General features: G+C 47.3%; 2 protein-coding genes across 2 annotated transcripts; one reads left to right on the top strand and one right to left on the bottom strand.

Moving 5' to 3' along the window:
- The first annotated feature begins 1,915 nt into the window (after positions 1-1,915).
- Eras (ES cell expressed Ras) lies at positions 1,916-2,653 on the top strand. The gene has a single exon (XM_052744403.1). The coding sequence runs from the start codon at positions 1,931-1,933 to the stop codon at positions 2,615-2,617; it is 687 nt and encodes a 228-aa protein (XP_052600363.1). The 5' UTR covers positions 1,916-1,930; the 3' UTR covers positions 2,618-2,653.
- Positions 2,654-3,814: 1,161 nt separating this feature from the next.
- On the bottom strand, positions 3,815-7,421 carry Pcsk1n (proprotein convertase subtilisin/kexin type 1 inhibitor). The gene is made up of 3 exons (XM_052744414.1): positions 7,213-7,421; positions 4,470-4,936; positions 3,815-4,152 (listed from the first exon to the last, which is right to left on the bottom strand). Exons 1-3 carry the CDS (start codon positions 7,324-7,326, stop codon positions 3,957-3,959), a joined length of 777 nt encoding a protein of 258 aa, XP_052600374.1. The 5' UTR covers positions 7,327-7,421; the 3' UTR covers positions 3,815-3,956.
- Between the last annotated feature and the right edge of the window lie 11,983 nt (positions 7,422-19,404).

Raw genomic sequence — 19,404 nt, forward strand, 5'->3', positions numbered from 1 at the left:
GTGCCTAACCTCTTCTACTATGCAAGATAATTTCCTTATTTATCATATTTATTGTCCCTCTTTTCATTAGAATTTCTTAAAGGCCCCAGGAGTTGAGTCTTTTTTTTTCTGTACCATATCAGTGCTTGGCATACGGGAAGATTTTTTTTTAATTAATTAGCTAATATTAAATAATAAAATACTTAACATTAATTAACAAATTATCTGGTGCCAGACAATGTGAGATTATAGACAACAGTGTGGATTATAAAATAAAATGTAGAAAGTAACGTTTAGTTCACAGCAGGTAAGGTTGTTTTTGTTGGGGGTGCTGTTGTCTCCAGGTTTTTGTTGGTGGTGGTGATGGTTTTGTTTTTTTTTGAGTCAAGGTCTCCCTATGTAGCCCTGGCTGGTCTGGAACTCACAGAGATTCACCTACTTCTGTTTCCTAAGTGCTATTTCCTAAGGAATAAGCCTGTGTCAGTCACCATGGGTTCCAGTGAAAGAACTCAAGTCAGTAGGCAAGCATTAGTACCTGCTGAGCAGTCTTGCTGGTCCTCTGCCTGATTTCCTATTGTACTGAGGATCAAATCCAGAACTTCATGCAGGCTAGGCAAAGCATTCTACCAACTGAACCACATCCCTAGCTTTCTTTTACTTTCTGTGAATATCTCTGTCCCTGCCTCACAATATAGGTGGGTACTAGACTATATGATTTGGCTTGTCTTTTTTTTTTTTTTTTTTGAGATAGGGTCTGGCTCCCGATGTGTTATGTAACCGAGGCTGGTCTTGAACTTCTAACCATTCCTCCACCTCCTGAATACTGGAATATTATAGATGTGAGGCAGCAGGCTGTTTTTATGCGGTGCCGAGGATTGAACTGAGGGCTCTGTGCATACTATGGAAGCACTAAAACCAACTGAGCTATAGATCTCCAGGCTGGGTTGATTATCTCTCTGCAGTAAGATGTTCTTTTACAACATAAACCCCTTGGTGGGAAAGTTCCCAGCAGCCAGTCACCAGACAGGCACTACTCTGCCAAGCTGGGGTTCCAAGACAACCAACCCAAATCCCACTCTCCTTGTGCAATGGAGAGAGACTTAGTAAGGGCCATAGAGATTCTTTTTCTGAACATACAGATGTTCAAAATTTTTGAAACATTCTCAAATTCAACTGCAGTAACGGTTACACAAGAGTCACACATTTTAACCGGGTGGGCTTCATGGGGTGCATGTTAATATTAGTAGTAGGAGTACTTGAAAAATCCCAGGCAGGCCAGATGGCTCAGAGATAAAGGTGTTTGCTACCAAACCTGACTACCTTGCTTACTCCTGCAGAAAAAGAACCTACTCCATAGGTTGTACTTTGACTTCCACACAAATGCTATGGTACACAAAAACAATCCCACCATGGGGGTGGGATCACTTCCATCAATCCCAGTCTAGCACCTCCCGTGCACAAAATAAATACAATTTGTAAATTATATATATATATATAAAATTTCATATATATATATGTGTGTGTGTGTGTGTGTGTGTGTGTGTGTGTGTGTATGTGTGTATGTATGTATATGAAAAACTACTGAAAAGAGACATCCCTGCTTGGTGTTGAAGGAGCAACTGAAAAGAGTCTCTGGGTTTAAGAAGGAGGCTGGACATGGTGGGACACACCTGTAATTCTAGCACTGGGAAAGCAGAGGCAGGAGGATTGCTTAAACTGAGGTCAGCCTGACCTGTAGGACAAATTCCAAGCTAGCCAGAGCTACATGTTAAGACCCTGCCTCACCCCACTTCCAAATAAGGAGAAAACAACATGGTGTATACTTAACGATGTTGATTCAATGACACCTGGGGGGTCTCCTTTCTTCCAGCCAGTCTCACCTGACCTCTCATTCTCTCTCAACCCTCAGCACCTGCTGTTTACATCGCTCCTTTGAGCTGACTGTTGGGGAATGGCGGCGTTGTCAACAAAGTCTAGCATCTTGGATCTGAGCCTCAGCGCACAGTGCACGAGATCCCCAGAGGAAAGCCACGAGGCCTGGGCACAATGCAAAAATGCTGGTAGGCAGCTTCCTGAGTACAAGGCGGTGGTGGTGGGGGCAAGTGGTGTTGGTAAAAGTGCTCTCACCATCCAGATGACCCACCACTGCTTCGTGAAAGACCACGACCCCACTATCCAGGATTCCTACTGGAAGCAGGTGGCCCTGGACAACGGAGGCTATGTTCTGAACGTGCTGGACACAGCGGGCCAGGATATCCACAGGGCCCTGCGTGACCAGTGCTTGGCAGCTGGTGATGGCGTGCTGGGGGTCTTTGCTCTTGATGACCCCTCCTCTCTGGAGCAGCTGCAGCAGATATGGTCTACCTGGAGTCCTCACCAGAAGCAGCCTCTGGTACTCGTGGGCAACAAGTGTGATCTAGTGACCACCGCTGGAGATGCTCACGCTGCTGCGGCCATCCTTGCTCACAAGTGGGGAGCCCCCTTCGTGAAGACCTCAGCCAAGACGCGGCAAGGTGTAGAGGAAGCCTTTGATCTGCTTGTCCATGAGATTCGGCGGGCCCAGGAAGCTATGGCTGAGCCAAGCAAGGAGGCCCGGCACCGCAAAGCCGTGTGTAGCTGTGGCTGCTCTGTGGCCTGAAGGTCTTACAAGCAAATTGACCCTCTTGCCGGTCGCGTCAAGATGACCCTTCCCCACCAAATAACAGTTACTACGGACACCTTTTTCTTTTCATTTGGTGAGGAGTTAGATGGTAACATGGGGTGTCCAGCATTGGCTGTGTTCTATGAAGTTCTATGCAAAGTTAAATAAATGTTGTTCTCAGGATTCAAAGCTGCCTCCATACTAAGTCTTTTTGTTGGTTTGTTTTTTGAGACAGAGTATTACTATGTACTAGGTAGCCCTGACTGGAACTCAGAGAGCTTGCCTGCCCTTGCCTCCTGAGTCCTGCCATAAAAGGTATGTGCCACTATGCCGAGTTTTGATTGTTTTGTTCTGAGACAGGGTAGCCCCGGCTGACACTGAACTCCTTCTTGGGTGATCTTCCTGTTTCCACCTCTCAAGTGCTGCTATTACATATTACAGGTGTGTATACTGTACCCAGCTTTCATTTCATACTAAGTGTTATGTGGGTGGGAGAATGTTGCTTGAGTTAGGAGAATTCTTTCATTCAAGGAATTTGGGGGATCTGAGCATGGTAGTGGCACACACCTGTAATCCCAGCACTTGGAGAGAGATACTAGATACCTTGTTTTGGATACTAGGAATACTAGACAATGATAGAAGCTATATATTAAAAGAGGCAATGGCTCGCAGTGACAGGAAGGTTTAAAAATGCGTTATGAAGTGACGCTTGTACAAAAAAACTTGCACATATTGAGGGCAGAAAAATAACCAGTGCAAAGGCCATGGTTGGGCTGACTGTTCACGGAGCCCTGTGTGCTCGGGGCTTGGCATGTTGTTGATGGTGTGCTGGGTGACTGGACCAGCTGCAGATGCGCTCCACCTAGGGCCCTCACAACAGGCAGTCCCTGGTCCTGGTGGGCAACGAGTGTAGCCATAGCCCCTTGACCTTTAGTGCCATGGTCCCCTGGCAGACGCTGAAAGTGACCTCAGCCTCTCAGGGAACCCCACCTCAGCGGAGCCTAGAAGGCTAGCCCAGGCACCTGGTGAGTACGTCAATGCCACTGCTATTGCCTGTGTAGGTGCTTTTTTTGCCAGTGAGGAGAGCAGACTAGGCAGGGGCACGTTCCATGTCAGTAGAGGACCCAAATACACAGCCACTATGGCTGTCACCCAGCCCACCGGCCCCTAGAACACGCCACTCAGTCAAAGAGCTGCTATAGAGCGCTTTTATTAAGGGTTCAGGAGATGGGGATCTCAGGGGGTGCCGGGTAGGCGCCTGTGGACGTGCTGGCAGGAAGTCAGGGTTGCTGGGGGGCTGCTCCTGGGTTCCAGGGCGTGCGGGATGCGGCAGCGCTCAGGGAGGCAGGAGGCGGCGTGCGGGCGCCTGGGGAGAGGAGTTCTCTAGGCGTTTCACGCGCAGCAGCGCCCCCAGCACACTCTCGGGAGGCACCTCAGGCCCCAAATCCTGGTCGGCAGCTCGGCGGAGGCGGCGGGGGGCCGCAGCAGCCTCTGGTTCCGAACTGCCGGTGAGGATCCGCCCCAGCAAGTACCTGCATGGTGAAGCGGGGTGCAGTGAGGGTGCGGCTCCGCATCACCACTCTAGTCCCGAGCCCGGCCAACACAACGTTGTAACACCATATTGCTTGCACTCAAGCCTTTCAGATTAAGTCAGGGGTCCCTGCCTTCCGTCCCAGAAACTGCCTTCCCCAAAGACCTCTCCGGGAGCCCTAGTCCTGTATAGTGTCACCCAGTCTGGGGTCTATGGGCGTCTGTCCCCTGTCCCCGGGATCAGGCTCCAGTGCAGCGCTTCGGTGATCTCAGCCTTCGCCCTCCCTTCCTCCCTCCCTCCCTCCCCCTGTCCCGGCACCTCAGCAGCTCCGGGTCCACGTCAGGGGTCTCGTCGCCGGCGTCCTCGACATCCGGGCCGGTGGGGCCATCGTCGTACACGGGGGGTCGGGGGCGCAGCGCAGCGGCAGGCGCGGGAACGAGCTGGGCCGCGAGGGCGGCGGGGTCTAGGCGAGCGCGGAGCAGAGCACGTGCGAGCTGGGCGGCAGGAGCGTCCGGGTCGTCGTCGGGGGCCAAGGGCGGGTCCGAGGCCCGCGGGGAGCCCCAGACCCGCAGCAGCTGCGCCAGGACGCGCGCCTGCTGATCCTCCGCCTCCTGCGCCTCGGCCCGCGCGCGTTCCTGTCTCTCGGCCTCCAGCAGGTGCGCCAGCGCCCGCGCCAGCTCCTGCACCGCACCCGCCGCCTCTCCTCGGGGCACGGCCCGACGCAAGCGGCGGGGACTGCCCGTCTCAGCCAAGGGCGCCGATGCTGCGCTCAGACTCCGGGGCTCCTGCGAGAAGATGAAGTGGGGGAAAAAACCGATATCGTCATCGTCCCTCTAGCCAGAGACGCCCAACTAGAGGAGTGGGGCTCCAAGGACCACCACATTCACTGGGCCCCTCCAAAATTCCTATCGTCTCTAAGGCCCCAGCAGACACTCAATTGCCTCCAAGGGCACTCAGACCACTAAACACCTCTAGGATCCACGCAATCTCAGTGTGATGCCTTAATCACTCAGAACTTGCCCTGAGTCTTCTGGATACCAGGTTGTTTGTTGCCTTTGGGGGGGGGGGGGGTGATATCAGGTTTGGAATAAAAACTATAATACTTCGCTGTTGGAAATTAAATGCACAAAAATAAGCCGGGCATGGTGCACACGCCTTTGCTCCCAGCAGGCATATCTTTGAGTTCGAGACCAGCCTGGTCTACAAAGGGAGTTCCAAGAGAGCCAGGGCTCCACAGAGAATCCCTGTCTTAAAAAACAAAACAGAACAAATTACAGAAATCATTTTGAAAGGGAAATTGCCCATGTCTCAAAAGAACAGATTTTATGACCCACTCCTAGAGTGTTGCACTCAAAGTCTACTGGACATAAATTCTTGAACCATCATAGTAGTATTTTCTAATAGCATAAAAGTAGGGGGAGTAAAGGAAAGAGTGCCCTGGAAATAAACCATGACATACTTATACTCATGATACACTCATAGAATATGATGTTATGCATCAAAATGAACTACAACCATACACTTTAATATAAATGAATCTTCCACCAAAGCAAAACCAAAAGAAGGTTCTGGGGGCTAGCATTCAGAAAGGCCTCGATTCAAAACCACATGCACGCCCTGCCCCCCCCCCCCCCGCCCCCACCCCCCCCACCCCCCCACCCCCGACACACAAAGGCAAATTCTAGAATCCCACTGTAGATAGCCTAAGACTATCCAACACCAGGGACTTCTTAGTGAGACCACCAGGAAGCAGATGCCTAGCCTGACTCCATTTCTATAATGTTCCAAAAGCAGAAACTAAACAATAGATTTAAAGATAAGCTGCAAATACATGGAATCAATGGGCAGAAAATAGGAGATAAGGCTAGCAAAGGAGGCCTTAGTATTGGTCATACTTTATTTCTTAAGTTGAATAGTAGCTATTATTCTTTATAACTTACATATATGTTAAATAGATTGTTCCATGCTAAATATTTAATAATTTAAAAAACGCTTCTCTGTGATTCAGACAGCTTTGAAGAGGGAGAGAGCAAGCTGCTCCATGTCCCTCCCCTTGGTCAGCATCCACCACACCACCTTCTGCCCTTGGGGGAATCACTCACCAGCAATCTCCCCTACACACACACACACACACACACACACACACACACACACACACACACACACACGAGCCCTTGAAATGTCACACATGCAACCCAACACTGCCATATCTGCTGCAAGGAACTGCACAGAAGTGGTCTTTTCATGCTTGTGTGCACATTCCTTGTTGGGGAAATGATCTGCTGTCACACTCTCCGAGCCACCCAGGTGCAAGGATAGGCATCTCTTTTAAAAACACAATGCAGAGCAGAGACATCATGGCTTCTTTCCCAGCAATGACACAGCTCCACAAAGAAACAAGAAGGAAACCATCTCGTGGATGCACATAGAAAAACCCAAGCACTCAGTCTACCAAAGCCACCATGAAATATGTACCCTGAGATACAAGAACCACTCCTTCCAAAATGAAAAAAAAAAAAAAAAACCACAGAAACACATAAGTACACAGGGAAGATACGCCCATATACTACGTCATCACACATAAGAGTTCACAAATATACACATGGTATCACCGAGAAAGCAATCAAGCCCACAAAAAAAAGTCAAACACAAGAATCTCCAGCATTGCAGGACGTTCAGGGGCAGTCAAACCAAAGGACACACTGAAAGAACACAATACCTATACACCTCGGCCACATCACAGGCACACATACTGATACACGGACATCTTTTCTAAATATGCCCTAGTGCCATGGACAGCGCCACAGGCCACCCGCGGGTCGAGGTCAGACCAGGCCCCAGATGCTGAGGGAAGGGCAGGGTGCGTCTGCTAGCCAAGAGCCCTTGAGCATCAGCATCCTCACACCCAGAAAATGCGCTTGGCCTATATGGAGACTGTCAGTTGCAGCCCAGGACACCCTTGCCAATCTCTATGCACATACTAGCAAGAAAGCCTCACCAACACTTTCCCCCCATCTTCCTCCCCATCCCCACCCCCACCCCCTGCTGACTGGAGTCGCACCTTTACTGGCCTCGCTGACAGGGCGGGGGGCAGCCGCAGAAGGCCCAAGAGCAGCAGCACCAAAAGGCCGACGCCCCCGGCCCTCGGCCCGCAGAGCAGCGGCGACCCCGCCATGCTGCCCCAACGAGCCGGGCTCCGGACGGGCGGACTGGCTGTCAAGTGCGCAGCGCTGGGACTCGTGGGCACAGCCGTGGCGCTCTGCGGCTGCGCACATCCAGGAGCCCGGTCTCCTCCTGTTCACCCCCTCCTGTCACTCCACGCAGGCGCAGAATTGGGGCTCTGGCCTTCTCTTCATCCTGCGCATCGCCATGGAGATGTCCAAGGGGCAAAGTGGAGAACTGAAGTCTGCACTGGCGGTTGCCATGGCAGTTGAAGGGCAGTTGCTAGGGCAATAGACCTTGCTGTCGAATTACCAGACAGACAAGGAAAATTGACTCAGTGGACTGAAATAAGGGTCTGGTCTCTGTCCTTGGGGAAACAACAGACTCTACTCTATTAGATGGATGGATAAACAATTACGGGCTGCATGCTGCGGACCACGATGTTCACAGAGAAATGAGTTCAGTCCAGGTGACATGGCCATGGACAGCTCAGTTCGTACTGCTAGGAATTAGCCTCGTCCCCAAATAAGGCTATTACCAGCAAATGCAACCTCAAAATGACACGAAGTTCTTTCTCTAGGACTGATATTAGGAAGGAGCTCACTAAGTGCTCCTTTCCACCCTCTCTCCTCTGTTATTCCCTTCACCTCTCCATGGCTGTGTTTATTTTGTCCTCGTCCTCGTGTGGCCTCGGCTCTCTCCATCTTCCTAGTTTCTACCAGTCTCTCCTTTAATCGCTCACAAATTCTCCTGTTTTCATTTACTGTCTGTATTTACTTGTTTCTCCATAAATACATAGATTTATGTCCATATGTTGTTCCAGAAAGAATTTCTCTTTTTTGCTTTCATTTACAATTGAAACTAAAGAAAAAATTCAAATAGAATTAAAACAAAATATGGTGACATGGCATAAATTAAAAGTGAGGGAAAGCCAGGCATGGTGGTGAGCCCCTTTTATCCTTAGCATTCAGGAGGCAGAAGCAGGAAGATCTCTATGAGTTCAAAGCCAGCCTGGTCTACATAGAGAGTTTCAGGTCAGCCAAGGCTACACACTGAGACTCTATCAGAAAAGAAAGAAAGAAAGAAAGAGAGAGAGAGAGAGAGAGAGAGAGAGAGAGAGAGAGAGAGAGAGAGAGAGAGAGAGAAAGAGAGAAAGAAAAGAAAAGAGCCAGCCCCACTGGAACACTCGTATAATTCCAGCATTTGGGAAGCTGAGATACTGAGTTTCAGCCTAGCCTGGGCAATTACAAGACCCCGTCTACAAGAAAAAAAAAAGCTGCGAAAAGAAAAGTCCATCTGTGTGGCCTAGGATGTATCTAATCCATCAATTATGCCTGTCTATTCCCAGGATCTCAGGTGACATCACAATGCTCCCGGGTGCCCTTGTGAAAGGCTGGAGCAGGAGGCCTGCTGCAAGTCCAAGGCTAGTTGGGGCTACCCAGTAGGTGCAAGGCCGGCCAGGGCTACATAGTGAGACTCTGCCTCAAACTACACACAAAAAAAGTACATTTCTTTTTTTTTCTTCTTTTCTTCCTTTATTTTGGTTTTTTGAGACAGGGCTTCTCTGTAGCTTTGGAGCCTTTCCTGGAACTCACTCTGTAGACCAGGGCGGCCTCGAACTCACAGAGATCTGCCTAGCTCCACCTCCTGAGTGCTGGGATTAAAGGCATGAGCCACCACTGCCTGGCTAAAAGTACATTCCTTTCTGGACCTGAGGATTAAACACCAATATAGTGCACACACACTTGAGATGGCTTCCATTTCTCCCACCTCTTGGTGTTCACATCTTTGATTATATAATCCACTCCTATGGAGTGTATAAGTGACAGGTTAGATGTAACATATGTGTATATTAAACATAAGATCAAACAATTATCTACTGAGGACACTCTTAACTACTCTGCTGCTTTCGAAAAGGCAAGCAGCCACTTGAGGCATTCCCCACCCCCGCCCCCACCCCCATCCTGCACCCACCCTAAACAGGGTTTCTCTATGTAGCTCTGACTGTCCTGGATCTTGCTCTGTAGACCAGGGTGGCCTCGAACTCACAGAGATCCACCTGCCTCTGCCTCCCAGGTGCTGGGATTAAAGGCGTGCACCACTATGCCTCTGGACTTGGGGCATCTTAAGTAGCAAAGGTTAGAGGCTGGCTGGCTAGACTATAGGAGCTAAGGGGTACTCTTCATTGAACATTCAATAGGAAACTGAAGCCCTTCATTCTTCTACACGTTTTATGTATTTTGGGGGGGGGGGGCGCGGTGGGCTGAGACAGGGTTTCTCTGTGTAGTTTTAGTGCCTGTCCTGGATCTCACTCTGTAGATCAGGCTATTTACTATTTACTATTGACTTGTTTGTTTTGTAGTGCTGGGGATGGGATTCAAAGTTTTGTGCCCTGACTACAATTTGAAGGTTGTATTAACAGAAAACTAGTGTAAATAGGTGGTGGTGCTTTTCACCTTTAATCTCAGCACTCTGGAAGCAGAGGCAGGTGGATCTCTGTGAGTTCGAGGCCAGCCTGGTCTACAGAGCGAGTTCCAGTACAGCCACGACTGTTATATAGAGAAACCCTGTCTCAAAAAAAAAATTAAAAATTTTTTAAAGATTTATTTATTTATTATGTACACAGAAGAGGGTGCCAGATCTCATTACAGATGGTTGTGAGCCACCATGTTGGTGCTGGGAATTGAACTCAGGACCTCTGGAGGAATAGTTGGTGCTCTTAACCACTGAGCCATCTCTCCAGCCCCAATAATTAAAATATTTAAAAGATGATTTACTACATGAAGACACATTTCATAAAACTTTGGTGAAATAATTACATATTATAAAAACTGTTTTGAAAGCGTTCTTACAAAAAGTAATTCTCCTATGGCTGTGTACGGAGAAAAGATGACATCAGGGTGAAAAGAGGAATGAGGTGTATGTGAATGAAGTTCATTCAGACATGTGCGGGAATGCCAGAATACATTCCTCACTTTTTACAGTTAATTCATGCCTTAAAAATCCCTTCAGAGGGACTGGAGACATAGTTCAGTGGTTGATTAAGAACATGCACTGCTCTCACAGAGGACACGAGCTCAGTTCCTACTACCCATGTTGGGCAGCTTACAACTGCCTGTAACTCCAGCTCCAAGGGATCCATCCTCTCCTGGCCTCTGTAAATCTCTCTCTGTCTGTCTCTGTCTCTGTCTCTGTCTCTGTCTCTGTCTCTGTCTCTGTCTCTGTCTCTCTCTCTCACACACACACACACACACACACACACAATTAGACATAAAAAATAAGAAAATATTTTAAAATTATGTATATGAGTGTTCATGTATGTTTATGCACCACATTCATGCCTGGCGCTTTTACAAAGGTCAGAAGAGGGTCAGACCCTCTAGAACTGGAGTTACAGATAGTTGTGAACAACCTAGTGTGTGGTTGATATATTGTGTACCCTAATAAACTTATCTAGGGGTCAGAGAACAGAACAGTCACTAAATTAGACATAGAGGCTAGACAGTGGTGGCACACACCTTTAACACTATCACTCTGGAGGCAGAGATCCGTCTGGGTCTCTGTGAGTTCAAGGCCACGCTGGGAACAGAGCCAGGCATGGTGGCACACACCTTTAATCCCAACACTTGAGATTTCATGCCTTTGCTTGGGAAGGACACATGCCTTTAATCCCAGGAAGTGATGGCAGGAAGCAGAAAGGTATATAAGGCATGAGGACCAGGAACTAGAGGCTTTTAAGCAGTTCAACTGAGACCCTCAGGGGTGAGAACTCAGAGGCTTTCAGTCTGAGGATTTGTGGAAACAGAATCGGCTGAGGAGTTGAGGTGAGGTTGGCTGTGGCTTGTTCTGCTTCTCTGATCTGTCAGCATTCACCCCTTATACCAGACTCTGGTTTTGTGGTTTTGTTTGTTTGTTTGTTTGTTTGTTTTAATTAATAAGACCTTTTAAGATTCATCTTACACAAGTGGGTGCTGGGAACTGACACCAGGTTCTCTGCAAGAGCAAGTACTCTTAAATGCTGATCCATCTCTCCAGCTACTTTCCCAAATAAAATAGTTATTTATTTATTTATTATTCATTTATTTATTTATTTTTGGTTTTTTTTCCGAGACAGGGTTTCTCTGTGTAGCTTTGTTCCTTTCCTGGAACTCATTCTGTAGACCAGGCTGGCCTCGAACTCACAGAGATCCACCTGCCTCTGCCTCCCGAGTGCTGGGATTAAAGGCGTGCGCCACCACCGCCCAGCAAAATAGTTTTTAAATCCCTAAAAAAGGAAGTGTGCCGGGCGGTGGTGACTCATGCCTTTAATCCCAGCACTCTGGAGGCAGAGCCAGGAGGATTTAGGATTTAGGGCCAGCCTGGGCTACAGAGTGAGTTCCAGGAAAGGCACTAAAACTACACAGAGAAACCCTGTCTCAAAATAAATAAATAAATAGATAGATAGATAGATAGATAAATAAATAAATAAATAAATAAATAAATAAATAAATAAATAAATAAATAAATAAAAGGGAAGGGTTCCTGCTATCCTGCCCAGGCTGACCCTAAACCACCAAAGTCAAGTAGTGTTCCTCCCTAGCCTAAATACTTGGAACTGCAAGTTAGGCCACCATACTGTTACAGTGTGTGTGTGTGTGTGTGTGTGTGTGTGTGTGTGTGTGTGTGTGTGTGTGTGTGTGTGTTTTGCTGGGGATTAGACTCAGAGCCTTGAGGATACTAGACAAGCACTCTGATCACTGAGCTGCATCCCCACTTTTACATTTTCAGCCTGGAATAGTGGCTCATACCTGTAATCCCGGAGCTTGAGGAGCTGGGGCAGAAAGAGTGCCTTGAAACAAGAGCACACAGGGCTACATAGTTCCAGGCCAACCTGGGCTAGAGCAAATGCTGCTTACAAACGATATATATTCTTTCCAAACTGATACACATTATTTTGTGATGCTGGGGGATCAACCTAGGGCCTCACACTCACTAGGCAAGCTCCTAGCACCGGCATACAAGTGCAATACAATCTCAAACTCCAGTTGAATATTTTTTGTATTGGAGGGATCCAAACCCAGGGTCTCATGTACGGAAGTAAACTAAGCACCCTACCGAGTTATACCTCCAAACCTCCAGCTGAATAGTTTAAGGGGGAAAAAATCAATATACATATAATTAATGTATGAATTACTGCAAAAAAGTTGCACTTGCCTATTCAAATCAGCATTATAAATAATAGCTTACAAACAGAAGCACAGCAAGTGTCCATTAGGAGATAACTAAGGTTCGGACTCAAAGTAGACAAAGGAAAGGTTTGGGGATTTAACTCAGAGGTGGAACACTTGCTTGGCATTCTTGAGGCCCTGGATCCCCTCTCCAACACTGCAGGAAAAGTTTTAAGCTAAGTTGCAGGGGCTTGGGACACAGCTCAGTTGCTAAGAGTGCTTGCCTAACACCCTTGCGACCTTCTATCCCTAGCAGCACAAAGGGTTGGTCGTGGTGGTGCACTGGGATCCCAGTACCCAGGAGGTAGAGGCAGGAGGATTAGAAGCACACCAGGCCACCACAGCCGCTACAGAGGTCAGCCTGTACTCCAGGAATCTCGTTTCAAAACCTGGGAACAAAACACCACAAGAGGTCCCGAGTTCCGGAGATGGGCAACGGTGCTGGTTGCTTTAACAATGTGAACTTGCTCAATGCCTTTTGCTGAACTCTATGCTTTAAAATGGTTGTGATTTTGTAAAATACATTTTTGGGCTTTGTCTCTGTTTCCTGGAATGCAATTCCTAAAATCCTTAGAATATTCAAAATGATTATCTTCTTATATGCTAATGATTGGCTGTTGACTGATCACCTCTAGGTAGCTTCAGGGTGGGGGCTGGGTGACCAGATGCCAGATGGAATTAGACCGCTGTGACTTGGGCCCCACCCCCAACTTCTCCAGGAACTAGCTAAAGGTAATGTTTAGGAACCACCGTTATAATGAATTGTGCTCCTAAACTGAGGCTGAAAAGGACTAGATTTGGAGGGGTTCTGCTTAGCTGGACACATAGCAGTTCCTTGAGACTGACACCCCTGGAGAGGGCATGAGATCTCTGTCTCTGCCCCCATCCCCAGCTCTATTCATCTCTTCCTTTGGTGTTTAATCAGTATCCTCTGTAGAATCTATTATGATAACTAGGTAAGTAAAGTATTGCCCTAGCACATTAACTAAAATGAGGAGGCACTTGGGGGAACCTGTTTATAGCCTGTCAATCAAAAACACAGATAAGGACTTCTGGGAGTTCACAGTAGAGTGCCGTCTGGCATGTTTTTGTTCAAGACCCAGGATCCCATTTCCAGCACTATCTGGCCTATCCTTCCCCATTCAACCCCCTGGGGTTGTGTGTGTGTGGTGGGGGAAACCAAAGAGAAAAACAAGTAAAACCTCCAGGACTTGGTAATTAGCATGGGAAGTGGGGAGGGGCAGTCTATTGGCACTGAGGTCACCGGGGCAATGCTATGTCCAAGTACATTGTGTGAAGGCAGAATTGATCAGAAGACACTTACCTACCTGGTAACTGGCCACAAGTTTTTTTTTGTTTTGTTTTTCTGTTTTCTTTTGGTAATTTTTTTTATTAAGAATTTTTAAAATTCATTTTACATACCGACCACAGACCACTCTCTCTTCCCTCCCCCTCCTCCCATCCCCTCCACCAACAAGGTAAGGCCTCCCATGGGAAGTCAGCAGAGCCTGGTACATTCAGTAGAGGCAGGTCTAAGCCCCTTCCCCTGCATCAAGGCTGTGCAGTGTCCCACCATAGGTAATGGGGTCCAAAAAGCCAGCTCAGGCACCAGGGATGGATCCTGATCCCAACTGCCAGGGGGGCTCTTAAGCAGATCAAGCTACACAACTGCCTCACTTATGCAGAGGGCCTAGTCCAGTCCCGTGGAGGCTCCACAGCTGTTGATCTAAATTTCATGAGTTCCTACTAGTTTGGTTTGGTTGTCTCTGTAGGTTTCCCCATCGTGATCTTGATGCCCCTTGCTCATAGACTCCCTCTTCTCTCTATTCAACTGGACTCCTGGAGCTCGGCTTGGTGCTTGGCTGTGGATCTCTGCATCTGCTTCCATCAGTTACTGGAGAAAGGCTCTATGATGAGTTAGGGTATTCATCAATATGATTACTGGAGTAGGCCAGTTCAGGCACCCTCTCCACTATTGCTAGGATTCTAAGCTGGGGTTGTCCTTGTGGATTCCTGGGAACCTCTCCAGCACTCTGTTTCTCCCTGTTCCTTTGATGTCTCCCTCTATCAAGATATCTCTTTCATTGCTCTCCCACTCCATCCCAGTTCCAGTTCAACCATCCCGTTCCCTTATGTTTCATCCCCCATCCCCTACCCTCTATTGCCCCCACCACTCCCAGTTTACTCATGGAGATCTTATCTATTTCCCCTTCCCAGGGCATTCCATATGTCCCTCTTAGGGTCCTCCTTACTAGCTAGCTTCTCTAGAGTTGTGGGTTGGAGTCTGGTTATCCTTTGCTTTGCATCTAGTATCCACTTATGAGTGAGTACATACCATGTTTGTCCTTCTGAGTCTGGGTTACCTCACTCAGGATGATATTTTCTAGTTCCATCCACTTGCCTGCAAATTTCATGATGTCATTGTTTTTTTACTGTAGTACTCCATTGTGTGTATGTACCACATTTTCTTTATCCACACTTGCTCAACTGTGTTCATAGCAGTATTATTCATAATGTCAGAACCTGGTCACAAGTTTTCTATTCTAATTGTTAACTGAGAGTATAGGAGAATCTGAATCAGGCTTTCCTCCTATATTCTCGGAATGATTAAAACGTTAAATTTCAGCTTATGTCTATCTTATGACAATTTTTAAATGAACACTTTTAAAAGCTATTAAGAGCAGGGGGTATAGCTCAGTTGGTAGAATGCTTGGAACCTGCCTCAGTCTCTCCAGCATCTGGGTGCTCATTACATCTAGTTTCCCTGTTCCCTCCCCCTGTTCTGGCTGTGTCTAGCCCTTCAGTGTCTTTCCCCTGAGCATGTGGATAGGGTGACTCTCACTCCGGAGACAAGTGGTAGACCCTATTGCTCTTCCTTGATTCTCTCTCTTTCCAATGATTACAAAGATCATTTTTACATTTATTTATGTGTGTGTGTGTGTGTGTGTGTGTGTGTGTGTGTGTGTGTGTGTGTGTACACACGCATGCTACAACACTCATGTAGACATGAGAAGACAACTTGTGGAAGCCGGTTCTACCTTTCCACTATATGGGTCCTGGGGAATTGAACATAAGTCTTCATGCTTGGTGGCGAGTACCTTTACCTGCTGGATCTGGCCAGCCTCTTTATAAGCCCTTCCTGTAAGATAGCAGTACACACAGCGACTGTGAGAGCCACCAGCCTGGGAGAAGCAAGCTGGAGAAAGGGGAAGGAGGCAGAGGTAAAGCAGAAAGGAAATGGGGGAAGCTTCAGGACAGAATAAACTGAAGGAAAGCCTCAGAAATCCTAGACAGAAACAGGCGAGTATAAAGGAGATTGAGGAATTAGGTGAGCGGCTAGGGTATACCTGTCTAGTGCAAGGCTCTATCTAGGTTTTCATAATTTTTTCTTCTTTGAGACAGAGTCTATGCAGCTCTGGCTGGTCTGAAACTGGCTGTGTAGATCAAACTGGCCTCAGACTCACATAGATTCACCTGCCCCTGCCTCCTGAATGCTAGGATAAAAGGTGTGTGCCACCATTCTTGGTAAGCATGTGCTAGAACAGGCCTGACAAACTGTGAGTCTAGCCCCGGAATCCAGAGGGCAAGCAAGCACCTCTTGCCTCCCACTGTGACCTCCCTCAACTTGCTCTTCTCCTTCAGTTTTCTCAGCTACCTTCTTGCATTGTCCTTCCCGCGGCTTTCTTTTCCCTTTTCAGTGGATATGAATTGCATAGAATAGAACCTCATAGGAATTACCGTGACTTGCAAATATACAAGTAACATGCTTGGATCATGTACCCCTTCCTTTACTACTCTCCCTGGCCAACTCCTCTCCCTGCTCTCTGATCCCTATCCTCTTCCCTAATAGTCCCCCAAGTTCATGTCTTTTTGTTTGGATTCTGCACAAGAGAGAAAACACTGAATACTTGTCCTGGCTTTTTTTTTTTTTTTTTAACAATATTTCAGTTCCCATCCATTTTCGTGCAAGGCACATAGTTTCATTTACAGATGACTACTACTCCATTTGTATTTTTATATATACACACACACACATCACATTTTTTTTCTCTTCCCTGCTGACAGGCATCTAAGCAGATTCCCTCTGGCTTACTGTGAATAGTGGTGCAACACATATGGATGTGCAGGTATCTTTGTGCTATGTTGCTTCCTTTAGGAATATACCCAGGAGTAGTAGAGCTGGGTCGTATGGTTAGGTCTATTTTTAGTTAGGTTGTTGTTGTTTTGAGAAAATTTTCTACTGATTTCTATGACATTCCCACCAATACTGTAGAAAGCCTCTCTCATTCCCTGTACCCTTACCATCTGATGACAGCAATTTGTATTTCAGAAAAATGGACTCTCAATGTCATTTTGATTTGCTTTTCCCTGATAGCTAAGGATGTTGTACTTTTTTTTCCCATTTTGTTCAGACAGACTCTCATTATGTAGACATGGAACTCATTATGTAGACCAGACTTGTCTCAAACTCACAGAGATCTGCCTGCCTCTGGCACCAGAGTACATAAAAGACCATCAGCCTGCCAAGATGTTGAACTTTTCACAATTACTAGCCATTTGTGCTTCTTTTAAGAAGTTTCTGCCTAGTTCATTTGCCATTAACTGATTATATTATTCATTCTTTGGGGGCTTGATTTTTAAAAATAATTTATTTTTGTTTTATATACATTGGTGCTTACCTGCATGTATGTCTGTATGAGGGTGTTAGATCCCCTGGAACAGGAGTTCCAGACAGTTGTGAGTTGCCATGTGGGTGCTGGGAGTTGAACCCAGGTCCTCTGGAAGAGCAGGCAGTGCTCTTAACCACTGAGCCATCTCTCCAGCCCTTAATTTTTCTTTAGTTCTTTGTATATTCTGGCTATCAATCATCTGTGGGATAACCATAAGGATTTTCTCCTATTTTGTAATGTCTCTCTTTACTCTGTGCCTTTCTCCTACCTTTTCTGGGTCTCTGCACACACACCCACCACCCTAGGGTCCTAAGCTGCCTCACAATTCTCACCTGAGGATTGTTTTAGTTTCTCTCCTATTTCCTTCTCTTTTCATCCATCTTTTTCTTCATTTCAAACTTAAGATTTTGGCAGCACAAAATCGCTTTTGTAGAGTAACCCCTCCCGCCAAGCCTGGGAATCTGGGCCTGCTCTTTTGCACAGAAACCAGGTAATGTCCTCACTGGGCTTGGAAGACAGAGAGGAAGGTCGCCAAGCGCAGTTAAGCCACGCATCCAGCAGAGCGAGCTGAGAGAACCACTTCCAAGCTGCAAAGGTCGAGCTGCACCCTGGTGGTGGAAACTGGGAACTGGATCCTAGGGTTAGAGAAGGTGCACCTCCTGGAGCATGGATGTTCCCCAGAGGGCTGATAATTTAAGGGTGAGGGGCAAGGCTTGAGGTCGATCGAGATCAAGTCTGCAGGCTGGCAAGAGCCAGGCAATTAGTAAGGGGCCTGCTGTAACAATGCCCAGACAGATACTCAGTAAGATTCTATAGCAGTCTTATGGAGCACAGAAAGATGGGAAGGGAGTGGGGTATGGACCCCGCCTCTCAGGGGAATTCAGTAGTGGAATTCGGCTTGTGAAACCACAGCAGGTGGCAAGCTTAGATCTGCACTGGGGAGTTTGTTCCCCAAAGGCTAGAGGGCGTGTGTGTGTGTGTGTGTGTGTGTGTGTGTGTGTGTGTGTGTGTCAGTGTCAGAGCACTGCAGCTGGAGTTCCCAGCTCACAAAGGCTGCATGGCTGGGTTCTAATTGAGTGCAGTGCAAATCTGCAAACCCCAACCCATCTTTCCATTCCCAGGGCAGTTGGTAGAGTGACCATGCATTGCTAGGCACTGAGTTGTTCAAGCACGACCATTACTGAGGGCCACTAGGCTCTTGTTGGGACTTTCAGAGACCCTAAGGACTGCACCTTTGTCTCCAGGTGCACCAGTTTTATATGGAAGGATGTTTCCATCTCCTTGTAGTGACCTGTAGTATTTATATATCATCCATGAGCCCATTTGCACTGTAGGAGTCTCAGCGGGAAACAAATCCAATTCTCCGGAAATTTCTGTGCCTCCATAAGGCATTTGGACCCCAGTAGAGACAATGTTTATCCCATCCACTTAAGAGGTTTGCACAGAATGGCAGAGCTTGGGAGATGTCCATCCAGGATAATCTTTCCCATACCTCTCCTCTCCCCAAATGAGACTCATTTCGGTATATACTGTGGTCACTTTACAAAACAAACAACTGAGTTGCCACAGAGCCTTACTACCTGAATTGGATCCTGGAAACCAACATGGTGAAAGGAGATCCGACCCTGGAAAGCTGTCCTCTGACCTGTACATACACTATGGCATGTGTACCCACCCCCCCCCCCCCAATAAATTAATCTTTTTAAAAAATCTGTAATTCCAGCACTTGGGAGGTAGAAGGATTAGGAGTTCGAGGTGAATCTAGACTACACTAACAAGAACCTGTCTAAAAACAAACCAGAACTGGTGTGGTAGCATACATCCGTGACCACAGTACTTAGGAAGCTGAGGCAGGAGGATCAGTTTACAGGACAAGCCACTGTTAAATAGCAAGTTGGAGGCCAGCCTGGGCTACCTGAGTCCCTGTCTTGAAAAACAAACAGCAAGCCAGGTGTAGAAGCGCAGGCCTTTAGCCCAGCACTCGGGAGGCAGAGGACAGGCAGATCTGTGAGTGTGAGGCCAGCCTGGGCTACAGAGCAAACTCCAGGACAGTCAGGTCTACATAGTGAGACCCTGTCTCAAAAAACCAAAAGAACATAGTTAAATAGATAGGGAGGTGGGGAAGATCTGGAAGTGTTGGAGAAGGGGAAAAATACTCCCAAAATTATTGTATGAAAACATTTAAATAAACAGTTTAAGATGTAATTAAGAACA

The sequence above is a fragment of the Peromyscus californicus genome, unplaced genomic scaffold, assembly GCF_007827085.1.
Source record: "Peromyscus californicus insignis strain IS unplaced genomic scaffold, ASM782708v3 Scaffold_10__1_contigs__length_136768540, whole genome shotgun sequence".
Taxonomy (NCBI): Eukaryota; Metazoa; Chordata; class Mammalia; order Rodentia; family Cricetidae; genus Peromyscus; species Peromyscus californicus.